The sequence below is a fragment of the Zea mays genome, chromosome 6 (genome assembly GCF_902167145.1).
Source record: "Zea mays cultivar B73 chromosome 6, Zm-B73-REFERENCE-NAM-5.0, whole genome shotgun sequence".
In the NCBI taxonomy this organism is placed as follows: Eukaryota; Viridiplantae; Streptophyta; class Magnoliopsida; order Poales; family Poaceae; genus Zea; species Zea mays.
This window is the reverse complement of record NC_050101.1, coordinates 82,539,409-82,561,012: the sequence shown is the minus strand read 5'-3', so window position 1 is coordinate 82,561,012 and position 21,604 is coordinate 82,539,409. Positions and strand designations below refer to the sequence as shown.

At 43.8% G+C, this 21,604-nt stretch overlaps 1 protein-coding gene and 1 long non-coding RNA gene across 5 annotated transcripts in view; one reads left to right on the top strand and one right to left on the bottom strand.

Annotated features, from left to right (window-relative positions):
• Window positions 1–9,103: 9,103 nt before the first annotated feature.
• LOC103629483 (uncharacterized) lies at window positions 9,104–16,072 on the bottom strand. Of its 3 annotated transcripts, none has more exons than XR_002748565.1 (10): window positions 15,995–16,072; window positions 12,677–12,739; window positions 12,523–12,596; window positions 12,343–12,438; window positions 11,730–11,886; window positions 11,482–11,550; window positions 11,274–11,319; window positions 10,326–11,023; window positions 9,516–10,142; window positions 9,104–9,381 (listed from the first exon to the last, which is right to left on the bottom strand). It is a non-coding gene; the product is annotated as an uncharacterized lncRNA (long non-coding RNA). The 3 variants fall into 3 exon arrangements; XR_002262695.1 differs by having other exon boundaries at window positions 10,331–11,023; XR_002748564.1 differs by lacking the exon at window positions 15,995–16,072 and adding an exon at window positions 12,945–13,456 and having other exon boundaries at window positions 10,331–11,023.
• A 3,453-nt stretch (window positions 16,073–19,525) lies between these two features.
• LOC100384790 (uncharacterized) overlaps window positions 19,526–21,604 on the top strand; it is a 29,209-nt gene continuing 27,130 nt past the window's right edge. The window contains exons 1-4 of one of the 2 annotated variants that reach the window (XR_004849989.1): window positions 19,526–20,435; window positions 20,710–20,765; window positions 21,179–21,237; window positions 21,450–21,521. Coding sequence is in view for 1 of the 2 variants with exons in the window: in NM_001177237.2 (NP_001170708.1) it covers window positions 19,699–20,435; window positions 20,710–20,765; window positions 21,179–21,237; window positions 21,450–21,521 (924 nt within the window). In the remaining variant the exon portion in view is untranslated. The remainder of the gene's footprint in view (window positions 20,436–20,709; window positions 20,766–21,178; window positions 21,238–21,449; window positions 21,522–21,604) is intronic. The other variant, NM_001177237.2, reaches the window with a different exon arrangement.

Genomic DNA, 21,604 nt, shown 5'->3' with positions numbered 1-21,604 from the left:
GTTGGCGAAGCTAGTTTTTATCTTTTTCACGCATTCCATAGATTTTTCAAAACATCTTTCTTTTGATGAGCGAAGTTCTGCAACTGTTTTTTCCCAATAATTTTTCCAGTAATCACTGGCATCTCGGTCAGCTTCGGCAATAGCGCATTTCAATTTGGCTTCGGCCAGTTGTTTTTGAAGGTTTTCAATTTCATTCCTTTGGACTTCAGATTGAGCCTTGAAGTTAGCTTCATCCACTTTTACTTTATCCACCAATGTAAGTAAAATTTTGTCTTTTTCCAAAGCTTCGTTCCTTAGTTTGATAACCTCCGTTCGAAGGTTATTGAGAGCAATAGTGCAACTCTCGTCTTCGACATTCTTTTGCGCCCTTAAGGCGTTGCTAAGTATCAAACCCTATATGAAAAGAATGAACGGGTTAATATAAGAACAAAAGAATAATTCAAAATTCATAAACTTCCAAATATACAATTTTTGTACCTTCAGAATGTTATATGCAAGGCTATCCGCAAGACCGTCCTTAGTCATGGCGCAGAGGCCAGCTTCAAGCTTCGGGAACCCCATACTTCTGGCCATCTCCCGGCAGACGGATAATTCTTTGTTGTCCGGAAGGCAATACAAGAAGTCATCTTCATCTGTGCCATTGAACACTAAGGCCCCTTTTGGGTACTTCAGTTCTCGGGCGTAGTGTTTAGCTTCAAAAATTTCTTCTTCAGATAATCTTTTTCCTGAAGCGTGTCGAATAATATAATCAAGAGCTTCGGAAGGCGCTTCGGGAGTAGGAGTGGCAGCTTTTTCAGGCAGAATCTGTTCTACAGCTTCTTCTTTCGCTGTTTTTCTCCGGTTTCCAAGGATTTCTCCTTGGCGGGCTCTGAAGGCCCAGCTTCGGCGTTGGCCTGGCTCAATATAGCTTCGGCTTCGGTCAGCTTTGTCTTGGTTTCAATCTGTATTTTCGAAGCTTTAACAAATTTTTCCTGGAGTAGAGCTTGAAGTTTTTATCGTCTCCAGCACATCTAATACACTAGCCATCCTTTTTCTCTTGGGGGTTGCTGCTAGATCTTTTTGTGTCTTCGGCGCCTCCACTCCTGCCGAAGGGCTTAGAACTTCTGATGTTTTCGTCCCTTCGGTTCTCGGTTCTTCAATTTTGTCAGCCTTCGGCATTGCAGCCGGCTCTTCAATCCTCTGCGTAAGAGCAGGTCCTTTGGCTTCAATCGCCGAAGAGGTCTCACCGCCAAATTCTGGCACTATGGCCGGTTCAATGTAGCGCGGTCAGTGAGTAAGAACCTTCACCTTTTTCCTCTTTGGCGCGAGCTCGCTTGAAGCGACTGAAGCAACATCCTTCCCAGAAGTTGCACCTTTTCTTTTCTGCCCCCGCGGCGGGTACCGATAGTCAGGGTACACAAATTCAATAGCGTCAAAACCCTATTTAGTCTTTTCTTTTTCGGCTCCCGAAGGCCACAGATAATGCATTATCTTCAGACTTGGAGTATGCTCCAAGTAGTTCATCACTAGTATTTTCAACACATTTCAGCCAGTCATCGTCTGGTTCTATAAATTGGTCTCCAAACCTGAAGGTATATTTCAATCGAACCAAACCACCTTCGCTAGGATTGTTGATTGTCTCTTTTGGCATTTCCCAGTTGTCTATCAATGGCCATATCCTGTAGGCTACATGTTCTTAGACTAAGTCCCTTGTCCCAATAAAAGAACAGACTATGCTGAAGGCCCTTCGGCATGCTTCGGCTGCCTCATCAGTTTCTACTTTCGGCTTTCGGAGGCCAAAGCGGGACCAGATGGGTCGCATAATGATTTCTTTAATGTCCTCTCTCGCCTTTAAATCATTCTTCACATAGAACCATTCTTTCATCCAGTCTTCGGGCCATCTCTTCCGAAAAGTTGGTACTGGGCAGCTTGAGCCAGAATGAGCAACGAAGCTATAGCAACCAAAATTGTTATGATACTGTTCTTTACCCCAGGGCTTCGTCTCATACGAAAGTTCGTGCATGCTGCAAAAACATTTTGCACTTGGCTCCAAACCTTGGCTCCTCACGGCCCAGACGAAGATCCCCATTCTGATAATTGCTTCAGGAGTAATTCTGGTGAAGGAAAATCTGATATATCTTTAAAACTTCAACCACAAATCTGCTTAAGGGGAACCGAACCCAGCTTTGAAGAAGCTTCGGTAGATCACGACTTCATTTTCTTCAGGAACAGGAACAGTCCTGTCTCCGTTGTCAGCCCTCACAATAGACATATCTCGAAAGTACCTTCCTCTCATATTATCAAGATGACTCTGTTTAATAGTTGATTTTCCGAAAACTGCATGACTTGGTCGCCAGGGCCGATCTTCGGAGTCTTCGCCCCCACTTTCCACATCATAACTGTCGCTGTCATCGGTATCTTCAGATAAGCCTTCTAGAATCTTCTTAGTAATCTTTTCTGTATGTGTCTTTGCTATCGATTCAATAAATCCAGCAGTCTTCTCCTCAAGGAGCTTCTCCTCCTTGCTCAGCTTCGTCTCAGCAACCACTTTTTTATCTTGAGATATCTTCTCTTCGGAAATGGTGAAAATGTGTTCTTAAAGTCGAAGCTTAGAAAATCTAAAAAACCAAGCAAGCATTGGTAGGCAAGAGCTAAAAAATTGAGCAAGCAAAGCAGGCGGCAAGTAGCGTACCAGATGTGCTCGGGGTGAGTTCTTATTTATACGCCCAGTGCGCTCCAAATTGGAGGGGCCTGTCTGTCATTGATTGTTGCTATTCTAGCAAAGGGAAGGTATTTTTTCGGACCTTCGGCTTAGGGCCTTCGTCCATATCACAATCTGAATTCGTTATTCTAACAAATTAATATTGCGAGGGGCTACTGTTGGGGGCCTTCGTCTTTCGAAGGTCCTCAAAAACATGATTTAACAATGTTTCTGGAGTGTAATACATGAACAGGTACCTTCAGACTCGGATCAGAACCACAATGTGAGAAGCACAAAGAATACGAAGGTTGACGCAGAGCCGAAGCTATGCACAAGAGAGCTTCGACATGATAGCAGAAAAGGGAACCGACTTAAAAGGGAAAAGGCTATTTAGACCTCGATGGATCACTATAGAGTCATTAGCAAATGTAAAGGGCATGGGTGTAATTTTACATGGGCTGCGTCCCGTGCCTATAAATAGATGAACAGTGCTCCCGCACTGTTCACGTTGACTTGGCATTTGCTTTTGCGTCACGCTCGTACCTTTACCTTCTTTCAAGCCGAAGGTACATTTGTAACTTGATATCATTTCTATTTTTCCATGATAATAAAATAGAAATGATCTGATAATGATACATAATTGTTCATGTTATCCTTCATTTTATATGATTCTCTTTTCATTATCGTATGCTGCAATGATGAAGGTATGTCCTTCATGACCTTCGTCCGAAAATCATTATATCATAAGGGAAATAATGTCTCAAAGGACGAAGGGCATTAACATTTATCATTTTTTGTGTTGCCTTGTTCTTAACTCATAGCACTTGAGAACAAGTCCCCAACAGGGAGCAGGCGGGTCACCCCTTCCAGCAAGGAGCAGTGATGGGGCTCGTCGAATTAGTTATGGGATGGCAACTAGGAGGTTCAAAGGGAGAGGCGATAGAGCTCATCGAACTGAGAGCAACAATGGAGCTCATCGAACTAGGAGCGGGTTGACCACCGGGAGGTCCGCACAAGCGTTGATGGGGTTGGCCGCCGGCAAGGAGCGTTGATTATGTCACGCAGCCAAAACAATGGATCCATTGATGGGTGGGGCCATGGGGATGACAGCTAGGAGTTTGGGAAATAACTATATACATAGGGTTGGATGAAATGCTTGTACCTCGTCTACTCGCTCGGTTCGTGGTTAGTTTGGCTCGACTCGTTTTATTTTTTTTACGAGCTGACATCCTAGCTCGGCTCGTTAACAAGACAACTCAGTTGGTTAATGAGCCAGCTCGTGAGCTAAATGAGCTACCATATTTCAGCAAAACGAAACTATATGTATATCATTTACGTAATAATTGATGAACATGTTATATGTATGTGTGTTGTTTATGGTCTATGAGTTAAACTAATGATTGATGAACTATGTCTATGTGTTAAATTGGTCTATGCAAATATAACTGTGAGTTCAACTAATGAACATGTGTGAGAATTGGGAATTGATGAGTGATGTGTTGTGTTAATTTGGTGTTACATTGATGTGTTATGTGAAACTATGGGTACAATTACTATTTTTTTATTGTTAAATTAGTTTGAAATTAATTAAAATCTATACTACTATATTAAGGCTATAAGGGAGTAGTCTGCCTCCACCTGGTTCTGCCTTCAGCCAATCTTCACCGTCGATCTATCTCTGCTCAATCCTCACCCTCGAAGCAAAAGATAGTGGTCGCGATCGCGATCGTGAGCGTGCAGGCTGCAAGGGCTCTCTTCTCAATCCTCACCCTCGATCGTGATGGTTCTGCTCCCCCCGCTCTCAACCACCCCCACCCCATTACTCTCTGTCATCCTCCCTCTCCCTCCCCCCACGATCTGCTCTCCCTCCCCCACGATCTGCTCCCCCCATCTCAACAATCCTCGCCCCCATCACCGTGCGTCTCGGCCGTCATCCTCCCTCTCCCTCCCCCAACGACGATCTGCTCCCCTCGCTCTCAACAACCCCTGCCCCATCGCTCTCCTCTGAGATTTACGCCACGCGACAGCTCCAATCCCTCAACAACCATGCCACTTCGATCTCTCAGCAAATCTGTCACGCCTAGATGCTTAGCATTTTTATATGTTGTTTTCGTTCCACGACGACTCCAATCCATCACTTGTGCGCACACAGCAAGCAGCGTGGCTGCGATTACGAGCCCCTTGTAGCGGCGCGGAAGCTCAACGCCAAGGGCTCCTAGGACAGGCGGCGGCCGCCGCAAGAGGTGCGCTTATTCTTTGATGGTTCTGCGACATGTCCATATCATTTCAAGTGTGGTTCTAAACTTATAATGTATGGTGTACTTTTTTTAATATAAATGGAGATCAATGTTCTTGTGTGTCATTATGTTTTAATTTTGCATCAATGTTCATTTTTGGATGTGTACCGGTGTCTGGTTTGCATCAATGTTCCTATGATGTGTACCAGATAGTGCACAAATTGTGTTCAGTCTGCCTTCTGCATTCTCGATTATGAAAGTGTATGCCTTCTGCATGACAACTGCATATTCCTTACTGTATTCATTTATTAAATGAAGTGTAGAGAGCTAATGAGCTATTGTTTCAGTCTGTTCAAAACATTACATGCCAATTAACAGAGTAACAATTTATTATCTGTGGACTCTGTTATGGATGGAGCAGTTGCTATTAATAAATCATATGAAGTGACCAAGGGCAATTTGACTATATAATAATAATAAAATTAACAGAAGAGGTACATACAGTTTCACTTTGATTTTGAAATGCAGCAGCAGCTTGATGTCTCTATTGAACCCTAGAAACAACTGGAGGAGAAAATGCTCTTCCACCAAGAATAGGGTTCTCATTTGTGCTAGCAGAACCAGAGCTAATTGCATCATTAGTTCTAGGAACCTGCTCGGGTTGAACTTTACTACCCATAAGAGGTATAACCAACTTTTTAGAAAGACCACCACTGTTAATCTTGTCATCAATGTTCAATATATTTCTTTTGGACAAGTCATTTATTATAGGAAGTGATCCTCTTGCTGATTGGCATCTATGTCATCCAGGTCGTATACGGGCTTGGGTTTATGCGCTATTGATAATGTTTGTTTGACATCAGTTCAATCTATTTGGGTCGGCGTATTTATAATAATATTATATATTTATATCATCAAAAAATTTAATATTAGTGTTACAGTGATATTTTGCTATACAAATTTTGCATATCATATTAATATTTGTCGGTTCACATCTATGTTTCATACTGTTTTTTCACTCCCGTGGCAACGCACGGGCACAAACCTAGTTGATTATTATATACATATTGTTTTATCTGCTCTAACTCGCGAGGTAAACGAGCCAGCTTGAGCTTGTAAATGCGTCGAGCCAAGCTGACTTTATAGCTTGTTATCTTAACGAGCCGAACCGAGCTAGCTTGATATCCAACCTTTTATATACACAATCTGCTGAATATAGCTTAAGCCTAAGACCATATCTAATATTTCGCCCCGACAACTTCTGGTCCACTCCTGCATCTCCAAGGTTTCATGCTGTTGCGTCCCCTCGCGTAGGGAGAAGAGAGTTTCACGTTGTTGAAGGGGAGCTCTAATATCCCCTTCCCTTATTATTCTATTACTAGGTGTATGCCCGTGCGTTGCTACGGGTAAACATGTTATGGTAAAATATATTGAGATGCAGAAACAATAATTTTCGTCCTATGCTGTGAGGACATTCGGAGTTGAGGTCCTCGATGGAGTACATGGCTCATTTTGTGGCCTCTTAATCGTCCGAGAAATATTTGGAATCATTGACAACAATGTTAAGTTCCGAAACATTGACAACAATGTTATGAAGTGCAAGCAGCAGATTATTCTTCTTTCTCTATAATTAATATGATTAATGTTAGCGGATTCTCTCTATAATTACAATTACATAATGACCAGAATAAAGCTCTTATAACAATTTCTCATGTAGGTACCACAAAGTTAAAAGTGGTGCCGATGTATATTGACAGGTGTTTCTTGACCGGTCAAGACACAATACATATCTCCACTAAGTGTTGATGCAACCAAAACGGTAATGCATACTGAGTTTAGTGTGAATTTAGTTACACAATAATTACGGTCAAAAGCAGACTACTATTGCTTAATTAATAAGTAGTAGAGATTTCAATGTTTAAAAAAGTCAAACCATCCCCACCATACGAGATTGTAAGTTATTTTAATTTTTTAGAGAGTCAAAACATCTCAAATTTGATTGTCTATAACAAACAAATAACATTTGTAATACCATCTTAGTGTTATCAAAAAAATATTGATAATATTTTTTATAGTACTACCTCCTTTCGCTTATATTTGTCATTATGCGGTTCAATTTTGAAGTAAGCAGCATCAAAAAAATGGTGGAAGTATATCCGTTGATGTCAAAAATATTTGTTGTTTCTATAATTTTGATCATACTTATGATATCAAACAAGTACACTGTAAAAACTAATTAATTTAAATCCTGTAATACTTATTTAGTATTAGAAACGTTATTAATTTATTAAATAAACTCAGTTAAGTTTATGAAGTTTTCATTCTTTAAAATATAGAATAACTTATGATATGAAAATTTAGAACGGAGAAAGTAGCTGTTATTCTATTAAGCTTCCCCAGCATTAGATATAACAATGATTTTTTTCTATGATGTAAAACAGGATGTCGGGGTTTATATAGAAAAAACAGCCAAACAGGGTGTCGGATCCTCGGCTTTTATTTGGAAATAACCTATAGATATGGAGTTTTGTAGTATCAACTTTTAATTCCCTCCGTTTCTGAGCTTTTAGGCAGGTCGTACAAGCAAACATGCAACGATGGCACACGCCTGCATCGACGATGACACACGGATATTTGACCCATAGCGGTGAGTAGCCAGCTTTTGCCAGTGGCGTCCCTACTGCTCCTGCTGGTCCATCGCCATCCCCGTGCCAGCCAGCCGATCAAATAGATAGAGTGTGCGTGTACTGCTAGCAGCTCGGCTCGCACTCGCACCCCGTCGGCTCCCCGCCACGACCCTCTCAACCCAAAAGACCCGTTTCTCGGACGCCGTGCCCCGCGCCTCCAGCTTAAACCCCGAGGCGTAGTTCGTAGTGCAATCGCCGCCGCGGCCGCCGCTGAGAGTAGTCATGTGCGAGTGCGCCCCGACGCAGTCCTAACGGTACGTAGGTCTCTCCACGGTGGTTTAGTGAAGTTAAGAACACTGTCATGGTGACAGGCTGGGTCAAGGCGGCCATGGGCTTCCAGCGCAGCCCCAAGTCGCAGGTGCCGGAGGCGGCGTCTCCTTCTCGGGCGCCTACGTCGGGGTCCGTGTCCACCGCCGGATCGACGCCGTCCAAGGCGTCGGCGCTCGCGCGGTCCTTCGGCGCGTACTTCCCGCGCTCTTCGGCGCAAGTGCGCCCCGCCGCCCGCGCGCCGCCGCAGGTCGCCGAGCTGCTGCGCACCATCGAGCAGCTCCAGGAGCGGGAGTCGCGCCTCCACGTGGAGCTGCTGGAGCAGAAGATACTCAAGGAGATCGTCACCATCGTCCCGTTCCTGGAGGCCGAGCTCGCGGCCAAGAAGGCCGAGCTCCAGGTCGCTAAGTTGAGGATCTATCCCGTAGTAGCCCGCGGGGAGCCCCAGGTCGCGCACGCCCCTGACGCTGGCGGCGATGACCAGGTGCGCGTCCTCGTCCGCGGGGATCTACAGCGCGGTCGTGCGGGCGCGCCAGACGAACGCCACGAGCGCCTCGAAGGTCGTGGCCTTGCCGCCGCCGCTGCCACGCTGCGCCGAGAGGCTCTTCTTGATCGCGGCGACGTGGCCCGGGCCGAAGGTGAAGGTGCGCATGACCATGTCGCCCGGCGGTGAGAACGACGACGACGGCGGCACGGGGTCGTACTCGCGGTGAGGGAACGATGGCCTTTGTGGGCTGCGGGCGTCCAGGATCTCGCGACACCACACGGGCTCGGCCAGGAGCTGTTGCAGCGGCTCACAGGATGGGCTACAGAATGGGCCGCACTAATCGTTGGGCCGCATACACCGCTACACAGGCACTGCTATGATGTTATTTGATTAGTGCCATACCGGCCACCCAGAGCGTCGAAACGTGACTTATAAGCGTTGGTGTATGTTGTTTGTTGCTCAGACGCGTTGGTGTGTGTTGTTTGTTGCTCAGACTAACGTCTCTGGTGCCGCAGCAAGATGATTTTTTGGCGCGAGGCTGTACGACCGTCGGAGGCAGAACGACAGAACGGGTCAGAGGCAGAACGGTCAAAGACAGACTACTATTGCTTACTTAATAACTAGATGTGTGCCCGTGCGTTGCTACGGAGTAAACATGCTATAATAAGATATATTGAGATGCAGAAGCATTAATTATCATTCAATGTTTTTGTTAGCATCTTTTTAAAGGTTAAGAATGTTTACATAACTATAATTTTATCTTTATTAATGAAGATAAAATCCATAAAAACATTTCGTGATAATTTGCTTTTCATGATAGGACAACGCTAGAGACATTGACCTAGAGTCCTCACATCGTCATCTCGATGTTGAGGCTAGGTATAGCCAAAGACGTCGGATAGGAGGTCCGAGACTTCGAGAGCCTATCGTGGAGGTCTATGATCTTAAAGAGTTTCTAGGTGGGCGACCGATGTTGATGGCCTCGGCGAAGCTGAAGAGGTGCAGCGCGGCGCCATTGATGGCCTTGGCGAAGGGGGTGTGAAGAACAAAAATACCAAGCATCACAATACTTGTTGAGCTTTGAAACCAATTTACACGATAAGTTGAGCTTCAAATAGAATGTCCTTCTTGAATGTAAAGTAAACATAAGAACATACCTGAGAACGATGTCCTTCTCGGCTTTACTAATATCTTTGTGCTTCTGAACATCGCAATTCATACAATACAAGGAAAATATATTAATTGGAGTTTGACAAAAGAAAAACCAAATATCTCAACAGCATTCATCAGACAGTGAAAACATATCCACTATTGCAAATGGAACCTAAATTTTTTCTTTTAAACAAGCAACAGTAAATTTAGTACTACACGAAGCAAAAGGAGCAGTTGCTACAATACAAATAGTCAAATACTATGAGGAATTGTTAATATCACAAGATACATGACTATTTCAGATCATAACTATTTCAGCAAGTTTTACCTCTAGCAGCTCACACCTCATAGATTATTTGCAACATAGAAGTTACAGTTCCTATCTTCCAAATCATACCAGTTCATAGAGTTTGATACGCTTCAAGGCTTGCATTAACAAAAATAATAAACTGGTACTGCTCAAAATCCAAATCTATGAGATCGCAAACATATGTATGACAAGCAATATATTTAGAGAGCAAAAACCACAGAGTGGAACTAAATGTTACTCCCAACTGAAGGATTCCAGGGATGGCATGCTTTCGGCGCGATCTCAAAGTTTGCTTGCGCTCGGGGATGATCCATGTGAGCCCCTGAGAAGAGTTGAAGCAAGCATAAGCAAAGTGGCAACTCCTAGGCCTCATATCATATCGATTAGCTAAAGAAGCTGTGATACAGAACAACAAACATATATATGACAAGCAATATATTCTAAGAGCAAAAACCACACAAATCTGCATTTTGTAAGCACAGCTCAAACTGAATCATTAACATACCACACCTTGGACATCGAAGATGGTAGTGGAGTCAATATGCCTCTTAGCAGCTAATGTGCAGGCAGAGAACCTCTCCCTAAAAGCTCTCTCAAACTCCAGGACACCTTCCCTGGCCTCTCTATGTACATCGGCCGGCCTTCACAGTCCACACCATGTAGCCCCGAGGATAGTAAACAACACATCATCCAATCCTCAAAAACAAAATCATGAACGCATATTCTAAATGCATAGAACCACAACAGATTATTTTAGTATACCAAACAATTGATTAGTATCTCCCAAGTACTACTCACGATCCAGACTTGGTAGTGGTCACCATCCACAAGAAATTTCGCTTAAAATTTTATAAATTGGATCACATATCAATGTACTATGAATGTATGTAGAAAAGAAAGAAGCGAGCGAGTTTGAAATGCCGTGAGATAAGTTCTTGCAATATATTGCAGCAGCTTTTCTCAGCTTCCAAGTCTCTTTCTAGCTACTGCCTAGAACCCAAACAATTTAGCCTATCAGCTTTCTCCAAAAGCACATATATAAAGACGAAACACGCACCAAATTAACAGTGGCTATAAGAGAAATTTCTGAATCAACAATATAATTCTCTAGAAAGATCTTTGTTCTAGTCGATGGCCTGCAGAATAGCAATACAATGACCTGAAAGATATGGATCAGTGGTGGTAGAGTAGCGGGCATGCTACCTGAAAAACAGAGTAAAGTCACATGTCAATGTGGTAGCGTTTGTAACACCTTTTAAAATTCATCTGGCTTTGGTGTAATAGAACAATGAGATGGGAATGCGAGTGGGAGGAAGTAGACTAAGCAGGACTTGAGTTTCATTGATCATGCCTAAAACATTACTATATGTGCCTAATAATAACATAAAACACAAGATGTTTTTATGAAAATAGCAAAGCAAGGCTAGAGAAATACTGCTGCTAAAGTAATCACCTGATCCCGGGTTGATGTTTGGTTTGATTCGTCCGTAAGAATACTACTGTAAAAGATAAAAAGACAAGACTTATAGTGGAGTCGAGGATGCCAACACTTTTGGAAGCAACCAATTGCAATAAGTCAGAGAGCAAATGTTTTCAAAGAAAATGTCATTGAAAGCAAGAAAAACATTAAACTTGTGATGACTTAAGACAGAGAGACTGACCTACAGGGTGTAGACTGTAGTGAGGAAATTTAGTCACATGTTGGCTGTGACAGTGGAGTCCATTCCAGCCTGAAAAAAACAAGATTACTTAGTGTATCAATGTATTGTAACGAGGAACACTTTACTCAGTGTATCAGTGTTCTACTATGATACAAATCAAGCTACCAATAGGGATAAAAAATTCTAGATTCGTATATTTGCACCGTCAGAAAAAACAGTGGCTCCAATATCTTAAACAGATGGCTCACATTTCAGCTTGAACTGGTGCTTGTGGATGTGTTGATCTTGTAACTGAAGCATAGATCCAGAGATTCCCAAATAGGTCAACCTTTTGAACTGCCTGCTGAATCCATGAGCAGGCAAGAGACAACCTGACGAACTGAAACCTTTACCAGTTGCTCTATACTGTTAATATTTTAAAAACTTGAATCAGATCAATATCCAAAAAATTAGAAAGTGATAGGCAACACTTTGTATCCAAAAGACTACCTTTGCACATACCCGTTAACAAATTTGACCAACTCAAGTGAATTACAGATGTCTCTACTCTCTAGCAACGAAATAAGACCATAAGTGCAAGCATTTAGCTTCAGGTAGCATTGGTGTATTACTACGTTTCAGCAGAAATATAGGAGGAAAAAAACGTCCACATGAATAATGTTCTATAGTGACAACTCAGACCGAGCCATGAAGAATGAAGTTGAAAAACAAATCATGTTATGGCATCACATCGAGAACTGCTCAGGCAAGAACACCTTAAAGTAGTGAATGATCAAACTTAAGAGAACATGGGACAAAAGGATGGATCTTACATCAGAAATAATAATGAATAACTCCATGAAAACAAATTATGGGCATTACCTGCTGCGGATCGACTAAAACTTGATGTTCAAATCCTTATGTGCAGAAAAAGAAATTCGCAGGTAGCAGGATGTTACATGCTCCGGAAGCAAGTAACTACGATAAAGGTCCAAAGGAAAATTCAATTTATAACAAGCATAAGAAAGTACAACAAACAACAAGAAGGCCACACAATGTCACCTTGGGATGCTCCTTCCATCTAAGGATTCTCTAGCAGCTAAAGCAGTAGCCGCATCAGTGTACTGGATCAATGCCTGCCAGAAAGAATAAGATAAGGCTCTTGATGTTCATTTCAAAATTACTAAGTATCTGAAGCAAGTAACTTTAACCTGACCTAAAAACCTGTAGCCTTTTCAAAGGTGGCTATTTTATGAACATACCCAAAAGCCGAGAAAACCTGAAAGGAAAATAATAAAGGGATCATACGTATGAGGTAAAGGGAAGGTTGTTTTAGGAAATGCATAACAATTCATGGCACATGTAAAAAACTGCAGCACAGGACACAACACACAGTGATTGACATAATATTTGATAATAAAAGTAAACATCATTTCCAGACAAAAGATAAAAAACTCTTGAAGCTTAATATAGTAGAGATAAACCTTGTCTTAAATTATTGCACAATCAATTGGCGAACTGTTCCAAAACGTGTTGCTTGTTGTACACAGATCGATCAGGTGTTGGCTCGTTAAGCATCAGTGACGCCAACATGCTCTCGTTAGTACACATCGAGATCGAGGGATCAGTACTCACTCGCAGTCACACCAAATTTGAGTCCTCCCCGGGCCTGGGCGCGTCTTCAACGTGCAGCGATTTCTTGTAGAGCTGGATGGGCAGACGACGCCCGTGAAAGGGAACAAGACGCTGGCGGCGATCGGCATGCCCAGGACGTAGCCCAGGGCCCACACGTAGTTCAGCCGGATCCTGGAGAGGGTCTTGTGCGAGAGATCAATGGCAGTGATGACGTCCTCAAGGTTGCTCTTCATTAGAACGATGTCAGCAGCATCGATGGCCACGTCTGTGCCAGCACCGATCGCCATGCCCACGTCTGCCGCCGCCAATGCTGGGGAGTCGTTTACCCCATCGCCAACCATTGCCACGTCTGCCGCCATCAACCCTTGAATCTATTCGGCAATGGGCTCACCGTACACAAATCATACTATTAGCTAAGCCTTCCCACTATCATTAGATAAATAGCATCAACCTCTATATACAGGAAGCATGCATATAAACTTTACACTACCCCAATAAATACCCGAAACACACACAAGTTTGGAATATTATACTAATTACTAATTAGTGTGTCAATTAGTACTCGACCAATCAAGTGTTTCTAAATATTGTCGCTACCTAGATTAAATTACTTTGTACGCAGTTGTAGAAATTCAGCAGAGAAATGCATCAACTCATTTTTGGGCTAGGTTGGGCCCTGGAGATCCACTTGCTTTAGTGATTGTTTGGTTCCTAGCCGAGCGGTGTGCGGAGGACCGGAGGCGAGGGCGCGGGGCGATTGGTGAGAGGTAGGAGGGAGAGGGGGATATTCAACAAACCATGATGACTTTCAGTTGATCAAGGATTTTATATTTCGGCAATCTGCTGCGCTGAGAGGGAGAGGGGGATATTCAAGCAATGCAAGTGCCGGTCTGTTGCAGGTGTTGGCATGGTGGCTGCAGCTGCAGTATCAGCTACAGCTGCAGTATCAGCTGCATCTGGGAAACCAGTTAATGCACCTGACCTCCCTACTTTTGATAAATGGTTGTCTATAAGTACCTCTATTCTAACTGCACTGTTGAGTGGAAGAAATGTGCTGAGATGTCAGTCTGAAAGCAAGACTCATACAAGTCCTACTGAGAAGAATGGACAACTTCCTGTAGGATCTAATGCTATTGAGATCACATTATCGTGCTTGGAAAGTAACAATGGGCTTAACATGAAATTTTCTTCATCATGGTGTCAAAGGGTGCTTCCAACTGATAAGGAGATATACTTGAAAGGTTTGCCTGCCTTTTACACCACAAGAATGCATGAAGTGCAGCTACAAAAGGCATTGCGGTCCTTTGGCTCAATGGTTAAAGGACCAGCAGTCAGGGTATTCTCAAAGAAGCTAGAAGATGAATGCCGGGCAATATGGGAATCTGGAAGGCAGCAATGTGACACTGTTAGCCTAACTGGCAGACCATGTAAGCACCGCAGGCATGGCGATTTCTTTTCATCAGATGCAATGGAGCAACATTTTAGTGGATATGTCTTCCTCCATGCATGTTCCTGTGGCCGGTCACGCCGCCTTAGAGATGAACCTTTTGACTTTCAGACAACCAACGTGTCTTTTAATTGTTTCCAAAATTGCGATGACCTATTACCTACCCTTGCGCTTCCAAGAGGCAACAATGTTGGTTCATTTTCAGTATCCTCTTGGTGCTTGGTGCGTCTTGAAGGAGCAAGGTACTACAAGCCAACAAAAGGACTCCTTCAAAGTGGATTAGCTTCAAAAGCATTGATGAGTCGCTAGTCACTAAAAAAATTAGGAAGCTAGAAGCTGCTTTTGGTGACTGCTCCTGCTTTGCCACGCGCTTGACAGCTTGGCCAGGTGACGAAGAGATGTAAATGTGAGTATAAAATACGTGGAAAGAAATTAGAAAAGTGAAAAAATACGATAAATGGTAGTATAATCAATTGGAAGATGTTTATTGTCCTGTTTTTACAAAATAAATGTTTTGGATGGTATTATTGTGAAACGTCATATTTGAAGTCCCAAAAATGCAATTATCTCATTAGGAAAGTCAGTTGGCTTGGAAGTTGAAACCATATGGAGGCTTGATTGTTTTTCCCCAGATTTTGGAACTAATGTGTCTGCTACCCAAACACCTGCAATCGTGCTTGTATTTCTTTTGTGCTTTCCTACATGTAATGCCATTTTGTGGCCATCGACAAAGATTGGTGGACACTTCTCCCTCTTACTGCTATAATGAGCCCAGGATTAAAGTCATAGGGGTTGGAGGTGGTGGCTCCAATGCTGTGTACAAGATGATTGAAAGCTCCATGAAGGGTGTGGAATTCTGGATTGTGAACACTAATTTTCAGGCTATGCGGATGTCACCCATTGAACCAGAAAATAGGTTACAGATTGGCCAGGAATTGACACGTGGTCTTGGTGCTGGTGCTGATATGGTTTTTGTGACGGTAAGTACATATTGCTCAAGCTGTCAAGCATTACACATTTCAGTTTGATCTAGAATGGTCTGCTTTTGGTGACTGCTACAGATAACTGCCAACACTTCTTAAGAAATACAAATGAACCGAAGTCAAAGTATACTACCAGCTAAGCCTCCCCACTATAATTTTATCTAAAAATTAGCATCAACCGATATATACCGGAAGAATGCATATAAACTTTATACCCCATTTAAAAAACCCCAATACACACAAGCTCGACATTGTATTACTTAACATTTGTCATATAAAAGTTATATTAGGGGAAGCATATAAGAACAACAAGAGGATAATTGCATGTCAGAAAATGAACCAAGACCAAGTTGGTCTTTGTAATAATGTATTATCTTTTTTCTCTTCCATACTATTCATGTGCTTATACTTATCAACCATAAATATGCAAAGAAGGGAGTAGGAGATGTGCAGAAACAATAATGCTAACCTTTGATAGTAGAACAGAGCACCTCTAAAATGCTTCAGTGGATCCAAGAATGGGAGAGCCTCTAATTGTCGACAAGCTGGGAAATTATTCAAAAAAAATAAAAGTTATATTAGGGGAAGCATAAGAACAACAAGAGGCCACTTTCATGTTAGAAATGAACCAAGACCAAGTTGTTTTTTGTAATAATGTAACACATCAAAGAGTAGCCTAAAACAAAAATTTATCCATGAATTGAACTAAGGGATAAGGAAATATTACAATCCGCAAGACTAACATGCGACGGGTGCGCCAAATCTGAACCCATTGGCCACCTTGAAAGGAATATAAATCAACAAAGGGGGAAGTAGTAGCTGTGCAAAAATAGTGGCCTCCAGAGGTGTAGACTAAGGTGCAGCAGAAACAATAAATGAGCCCCTTTGTTGATTTATATTCCTTTCAAGGTGGCCTCCAGAGGTGTAGACTAAGGTGCAGCAAAAAAAATAAATGAGCCCCCTTTGTTGATTTATATTCCTTTCAAGGTGGCCTCCAGAGGTGTAGACTAAGGTGCAGCAAAAAAAATAAATGAGCCCCCTTTGTTGATTTATATTCCTTTCAAGGTGACCTCCAGAGGTGCAAACTAAGGTGCAGCAGAAAAAATAAATGAGCAAGGTATTATAGGGACACCAGCATTAAACCATGAAAGCTCATCGTCCTTGCCTTTTAGAAAGTCCTGCCTTGAGTACAAACTGTTATAGTCAACATCAACATCCGTCTCAGATTTGGAATCCTGGAATCCTGATACTGAAACAAGTAATGCGGTGAATCGCGTGTCCATGAATAAAGTGAACCTTTTTGCAATGTCATACAGGAGAGCCAATAATCTTCAATGGGCATTAATAACCAGAGTACCATTCAAATTCACTGGAGAATTTCCATTGTGAGGTCATCTTCCCATATAAAATTAGATCGATACAGTAAAGTTTTTTTAGGTCCAACTACTATACCAATAAAGCACGGGTCTACTAATACCGAGACAACTTCTTAAGCAGAGCAAACAATCTGCCTTCACACCCTATCAATTGTCAGACTTCTTAGCATTGGGTGTGTTCATAGAAGATAGAGCAGTACATCCTGTGGTATCGTAGAAATTGGCTACCTACACTTCCAGTTTCAATTCAATGACATAACCTATAAGCACATCAGAGACGTGCACTTTTGAATATTCAATCCTTCTACGGACATTCGCAACAGATGACACAAGCAACCGGTGGGGCAGAGGAAAAAGGACGGAGGGAGAACTCACCTCGGCGAAAACCAACGTGACGAGGGCGGCTGCTAGGTGACAGTGGAGTAGATGTACAGTCGGGGAGCGGGCTTGCCGGAGTAGCGGGCTTGCCGGAGGGGGCGGCCGTGCGCGTGATCCGTTGCAGTGGGGGTGGGTGAGGGGAATCGCGGCGGCGGAGGGCGAGCCGTGCGCGTGATCCGTCGCGGCGGCGGGGGGCGAGCCGTGTGCGTGATCTGTCGCGGCGGCGGGGGGCGAGCCGTGCGCGTGATCCGTCGCGGCGAGGGTGGGCGAGGGGAGCGAGCCGTGCGCGTGATCCGTCGCGGCGGGGGTGGGCGAGGGGAATCGCGGCGGCGGGGGGCGAGCCGTGCGCGTGATCCGTCGCGGCGAGGGTGGGCGAGGGGAGCGAGCCGTGCGCGTGATCCGTCGCGGCGGGGGTGGGCGAGGGGAATCGCGGCGGCGGGGGGCGAGCCGTGCGCGTGATCCGTCGCGGCGGGGGTGGGGAGGCCGTGCGGGAGCGAGGTCGACGGCGCGCGCGGGCGAGCGGGGGGTTCGCTGGCGTGCGGGAGCGAGGAGTTGCTGACGCGCGGGCGTTGCGGGAGCGGCGGTTTCGCTGGCGCGCGGATGTGCGGGAGCGGGGGCAGTCTACACTGCTCCCTTAATAGTTAGTAGAGAGTAGTAGAGATTTAACCACGAAATTAACTTTTTAAATTTAATTGCTCAATAATAATATGTATTATAGTACTATAAATATGGTAATACATCGGTTCTTAATATTTATTGATTACTAGTTTATTTTTAAACTAATCCGTGATAAATAAAAAAAGAGAGATAATAGTATAATTTAAAACTATAATGTAGAAAAGTTAAATATCTCACAGTAAGAGGAGCTAAATAATCTGAATAGAAATTATAAACGAGGGATTTGGTAGGCAGAATTATCAGAGAGAGAGAGTTATAGGTGTATCTTTGTGCTGTGCCTAATAGACCGAACCAAAGCACATAATTTCTGGTACGACCCAGATCTGGCACGACCCAACATGTGGACCGTGCCTGTGCCTCAAGTCAAGCCCATGGGCCGGCCTGGCACGACTCATTTAACTAAGGCACATCGATGCCCACTAAATATAGACTTAGTATTTAACTAAGGTCCGTCAAAGCCCACATGACTAGCACAACTTGGAGAATCTAGAGCTTCAATAGGCTTCAAGAACCAATACCTAGATGAGGATAGTGGATAACGATAATGATCATTGTATATGTATTCTGTATGACCGTATAGTACTCAATTAAACACTGAACAAAGAACTGAATACTATTTCTGAGCTAGTTGTAATATTTTTTCTTTCTGACCAAATGTTTTTAATGTGCATCCACAAAACATCTTAGTTTTATTTTGATCATATATATTCTATATTTTTTTGTTTATTTATTGTTGTTGTATGTATATGGGCCGTTTTGTGAACAAAGAACTGAATACTATTTCTGAGCTAGTTGTAATATTTTTTCTTTCTGACCAAATGTTTTTAATGTGCATCCACAAAACATCTTAGTTTTATTTTGATCATATATATTCTATATTTTTTTGTTTATTTATTGTTGTTGTATGTATATGGGCCGTTTTGACACATTAAGGTATTTTGGGCTATTTGGGCCGACCTGACACACATAACTAATTGTGGGTCGTGCCGTGGGCCGATGTCTAGGCACACGTGCTGACACGGCACGACCCATAATTAGATATGTGCTTTTATGAGCCATGCCTTTATAGACCATGCTTTTGTGGGCCTGTGCCGTGCCGGACCAGGCCGGCCCGCATGCACAAATATAGAGAGAGTCTAACCCAAACCACGACATAAGAGCTATACTAATAATTAATTTGAGAGCCACAAAACTGAAGATAATTAGAGAGGCTAAAATCCCCTCCTTATTCAAATTGAATAAGGAGATAGATTTTATCCCCTCCAATATCTTCCGGTATTTAGGGCCTGTTTGGTTTGTGGCTAAATGTGCCCTACTTTGTCTAAGGTTAGTCGTTCGAATTGAATAACTAACCTTAGGCAGAAAAGTTAGGCAAATTGTGGCAACTGAGGTAGTGAACCAAACGTGCCTTTAGGGCTGATTTGGTGACTGGGGATCCCAGGGAAAGAAAACCTCTTGCTATTCAAAATTAAATTGGAAGGGGATTCCTCCCCTATGGATCCCCTTGAGATCCCTAATCACCAAATTAGCCCTTAGACTGCCAAACTAGCACTAACCGTAGCCACTCCGCCCACCTCCCGAGTCGCTTTCCAGTCCGGCGCTGCTTTCCCTTCTTCTCGGTTCCCTCGCCGCCAGGCTTCCACGCTCGCCCCCTGCTCTCCATTCTTCCTCCAAAACCCCGGCCAAAACCCTTCGAAAGTCGAAACCCCGTTCGTCTTCCATGCCCCCCTCGCACGCCGCGATGCTCCGCTCGCCTTCCTCCCTCCGCTTGCTTCTCCACCTCTCCCGCCGCCTCCTCTCCAGGAACCCTCTCCTCCCCAGCTCCGCGCTCTCCGCCCGCCCTCGCTTCCTCTCTTCGTCCTCCTCGTCCACCCCCGGCGGCGCAGGATGGGCCACCTACGACCCGCTCAGCGACAGCCTCAGCGCCTCCGCTGCGCTCTCTTCCGCCTCCATCTCCGATTCCGAGCCTCCCGCTGTGTCGGATGCCTGGGGCGTTTACGACCCCGTCTTGGGCCGCATCGTCAAGCAGGGGTCCCCACCTCCTTCGTCGTCCATCACCGTGGAGGAGGACGACGAGGAGGGGGAAGAGGCGGGAAAGCTCGAGGAGGAGAAGGCGGGCGTAAAGGAGAAGGGGAAGAGGCGGGTGACAGCGGTCGGCGTGAATGACCATGTCAGGTGGTCGTCGGTGGCGGCGGCGCGGAGGCCCGCTGGTAAGGGCGGCAAGGAGAGGAGCTCGTACGTGTGCAGCAACTGCGGGGAGGGCGATTCACAGTGGTGGGGCAAATGCCGCCACTGCAATGCGATGGGGACCGTTGACAAGTACGTAGGCGTAGCAGGGCCTGAGAGCGGTGGTGTCGATGTGGAGTGGTCGCACCACATCGGACGATCATGGATGCCCCAGAAGGCCAAGGAGGTGGTGCCACAGAGCCTTCAGGAGGTGAACAAGGGGGTCGATCAGGCACAGTGGCGCATACCTCTGTAACATTTCTCACCCAGATCAATATTTTGTCATCATGGGAAATTTTTGAAGGCCGTATTCAGTGGCTTCTTATCTAATGCATCAGGGAAGTAATTGAATAGATAGACGAAGTTATGATGTTGAAATTTGTGGTTGTTCTGTTGCTTACGTAGGAGTCAGCCTGAATATATTATCTCCATGCAATTCAATAATGGGCAACTCTTTGAAGAATTTTGTTCTTTCTTCTTTCATTATGAGTAGATGACATATGGATCTATCGATTTTTTTTTGTAGGTGGGGGAGTTTCGGGATGGAGATATCTCGAGTGCTTGGTGGTGGTATTGTTCCTGGTAAACCATCACTTAAATTTTATGGCACTGGTTGAACACAATCTTTACCTTTCAGCCAAGCATACATTAAGAATCATCTTAGCATCTGATAGTAGGCATTTTTTCTTTTTTCCCCTCCCTTACCGATTTCTTTCCTGTAAATCAAGTGTCAGCAACTAGCATGTTGTCTTATGTTGTAATTTTCATGCTGTGGACACTTGTAAAAATTTCATGTAATAATAATGAGCAGCTCCCTTGCGTAATAATAAGCATGTCCAAATTTGCTTGGGACTGACATGTCCAAATAAGCATGTCCAAATTTGCTTGGCTTTGGTGGTGGTGTTGTCTCCCGCATATAATGAAAACTGACATGTTATAGACATTTCTTTACCAGTTTATCTCATGAATCAATCTATTCCATCAAACTTATGCAGGCTCCTTGATTTTAGTCGGTGGGGATCCAGGTGTTGGCAAAAGTTCATTGATGTTACAGGTAAAAGATAATACACATTTGGTTATCAAGCATCAGTTTGACCTGCTTTTTTTTCTTAACGCATTTTGTCCACCTCCAATACATTTCTGATTTTTTCTTCCATTTTTAGTTATGCAGTTTCCTATAACATCGTAACTTAACTTTTGGAATGTAGCAGATGTTTCTCTCGCTGGAATCTGAAAAACATGTTATCTCATTTTCTGTAATTGTAGCTTGCTTCGAATATATTGGAGGGTTTCAAGGCCAAGGAGTCTTCTCCTGTTGTATATGTGTCTGGTGAGGAGGTTAGTTATGACAGGCATTCCTTTATCGGACTTGACAATTTCTTAAATCCTTATGGTCTTATTCGATCTCTGTAATTTGCACC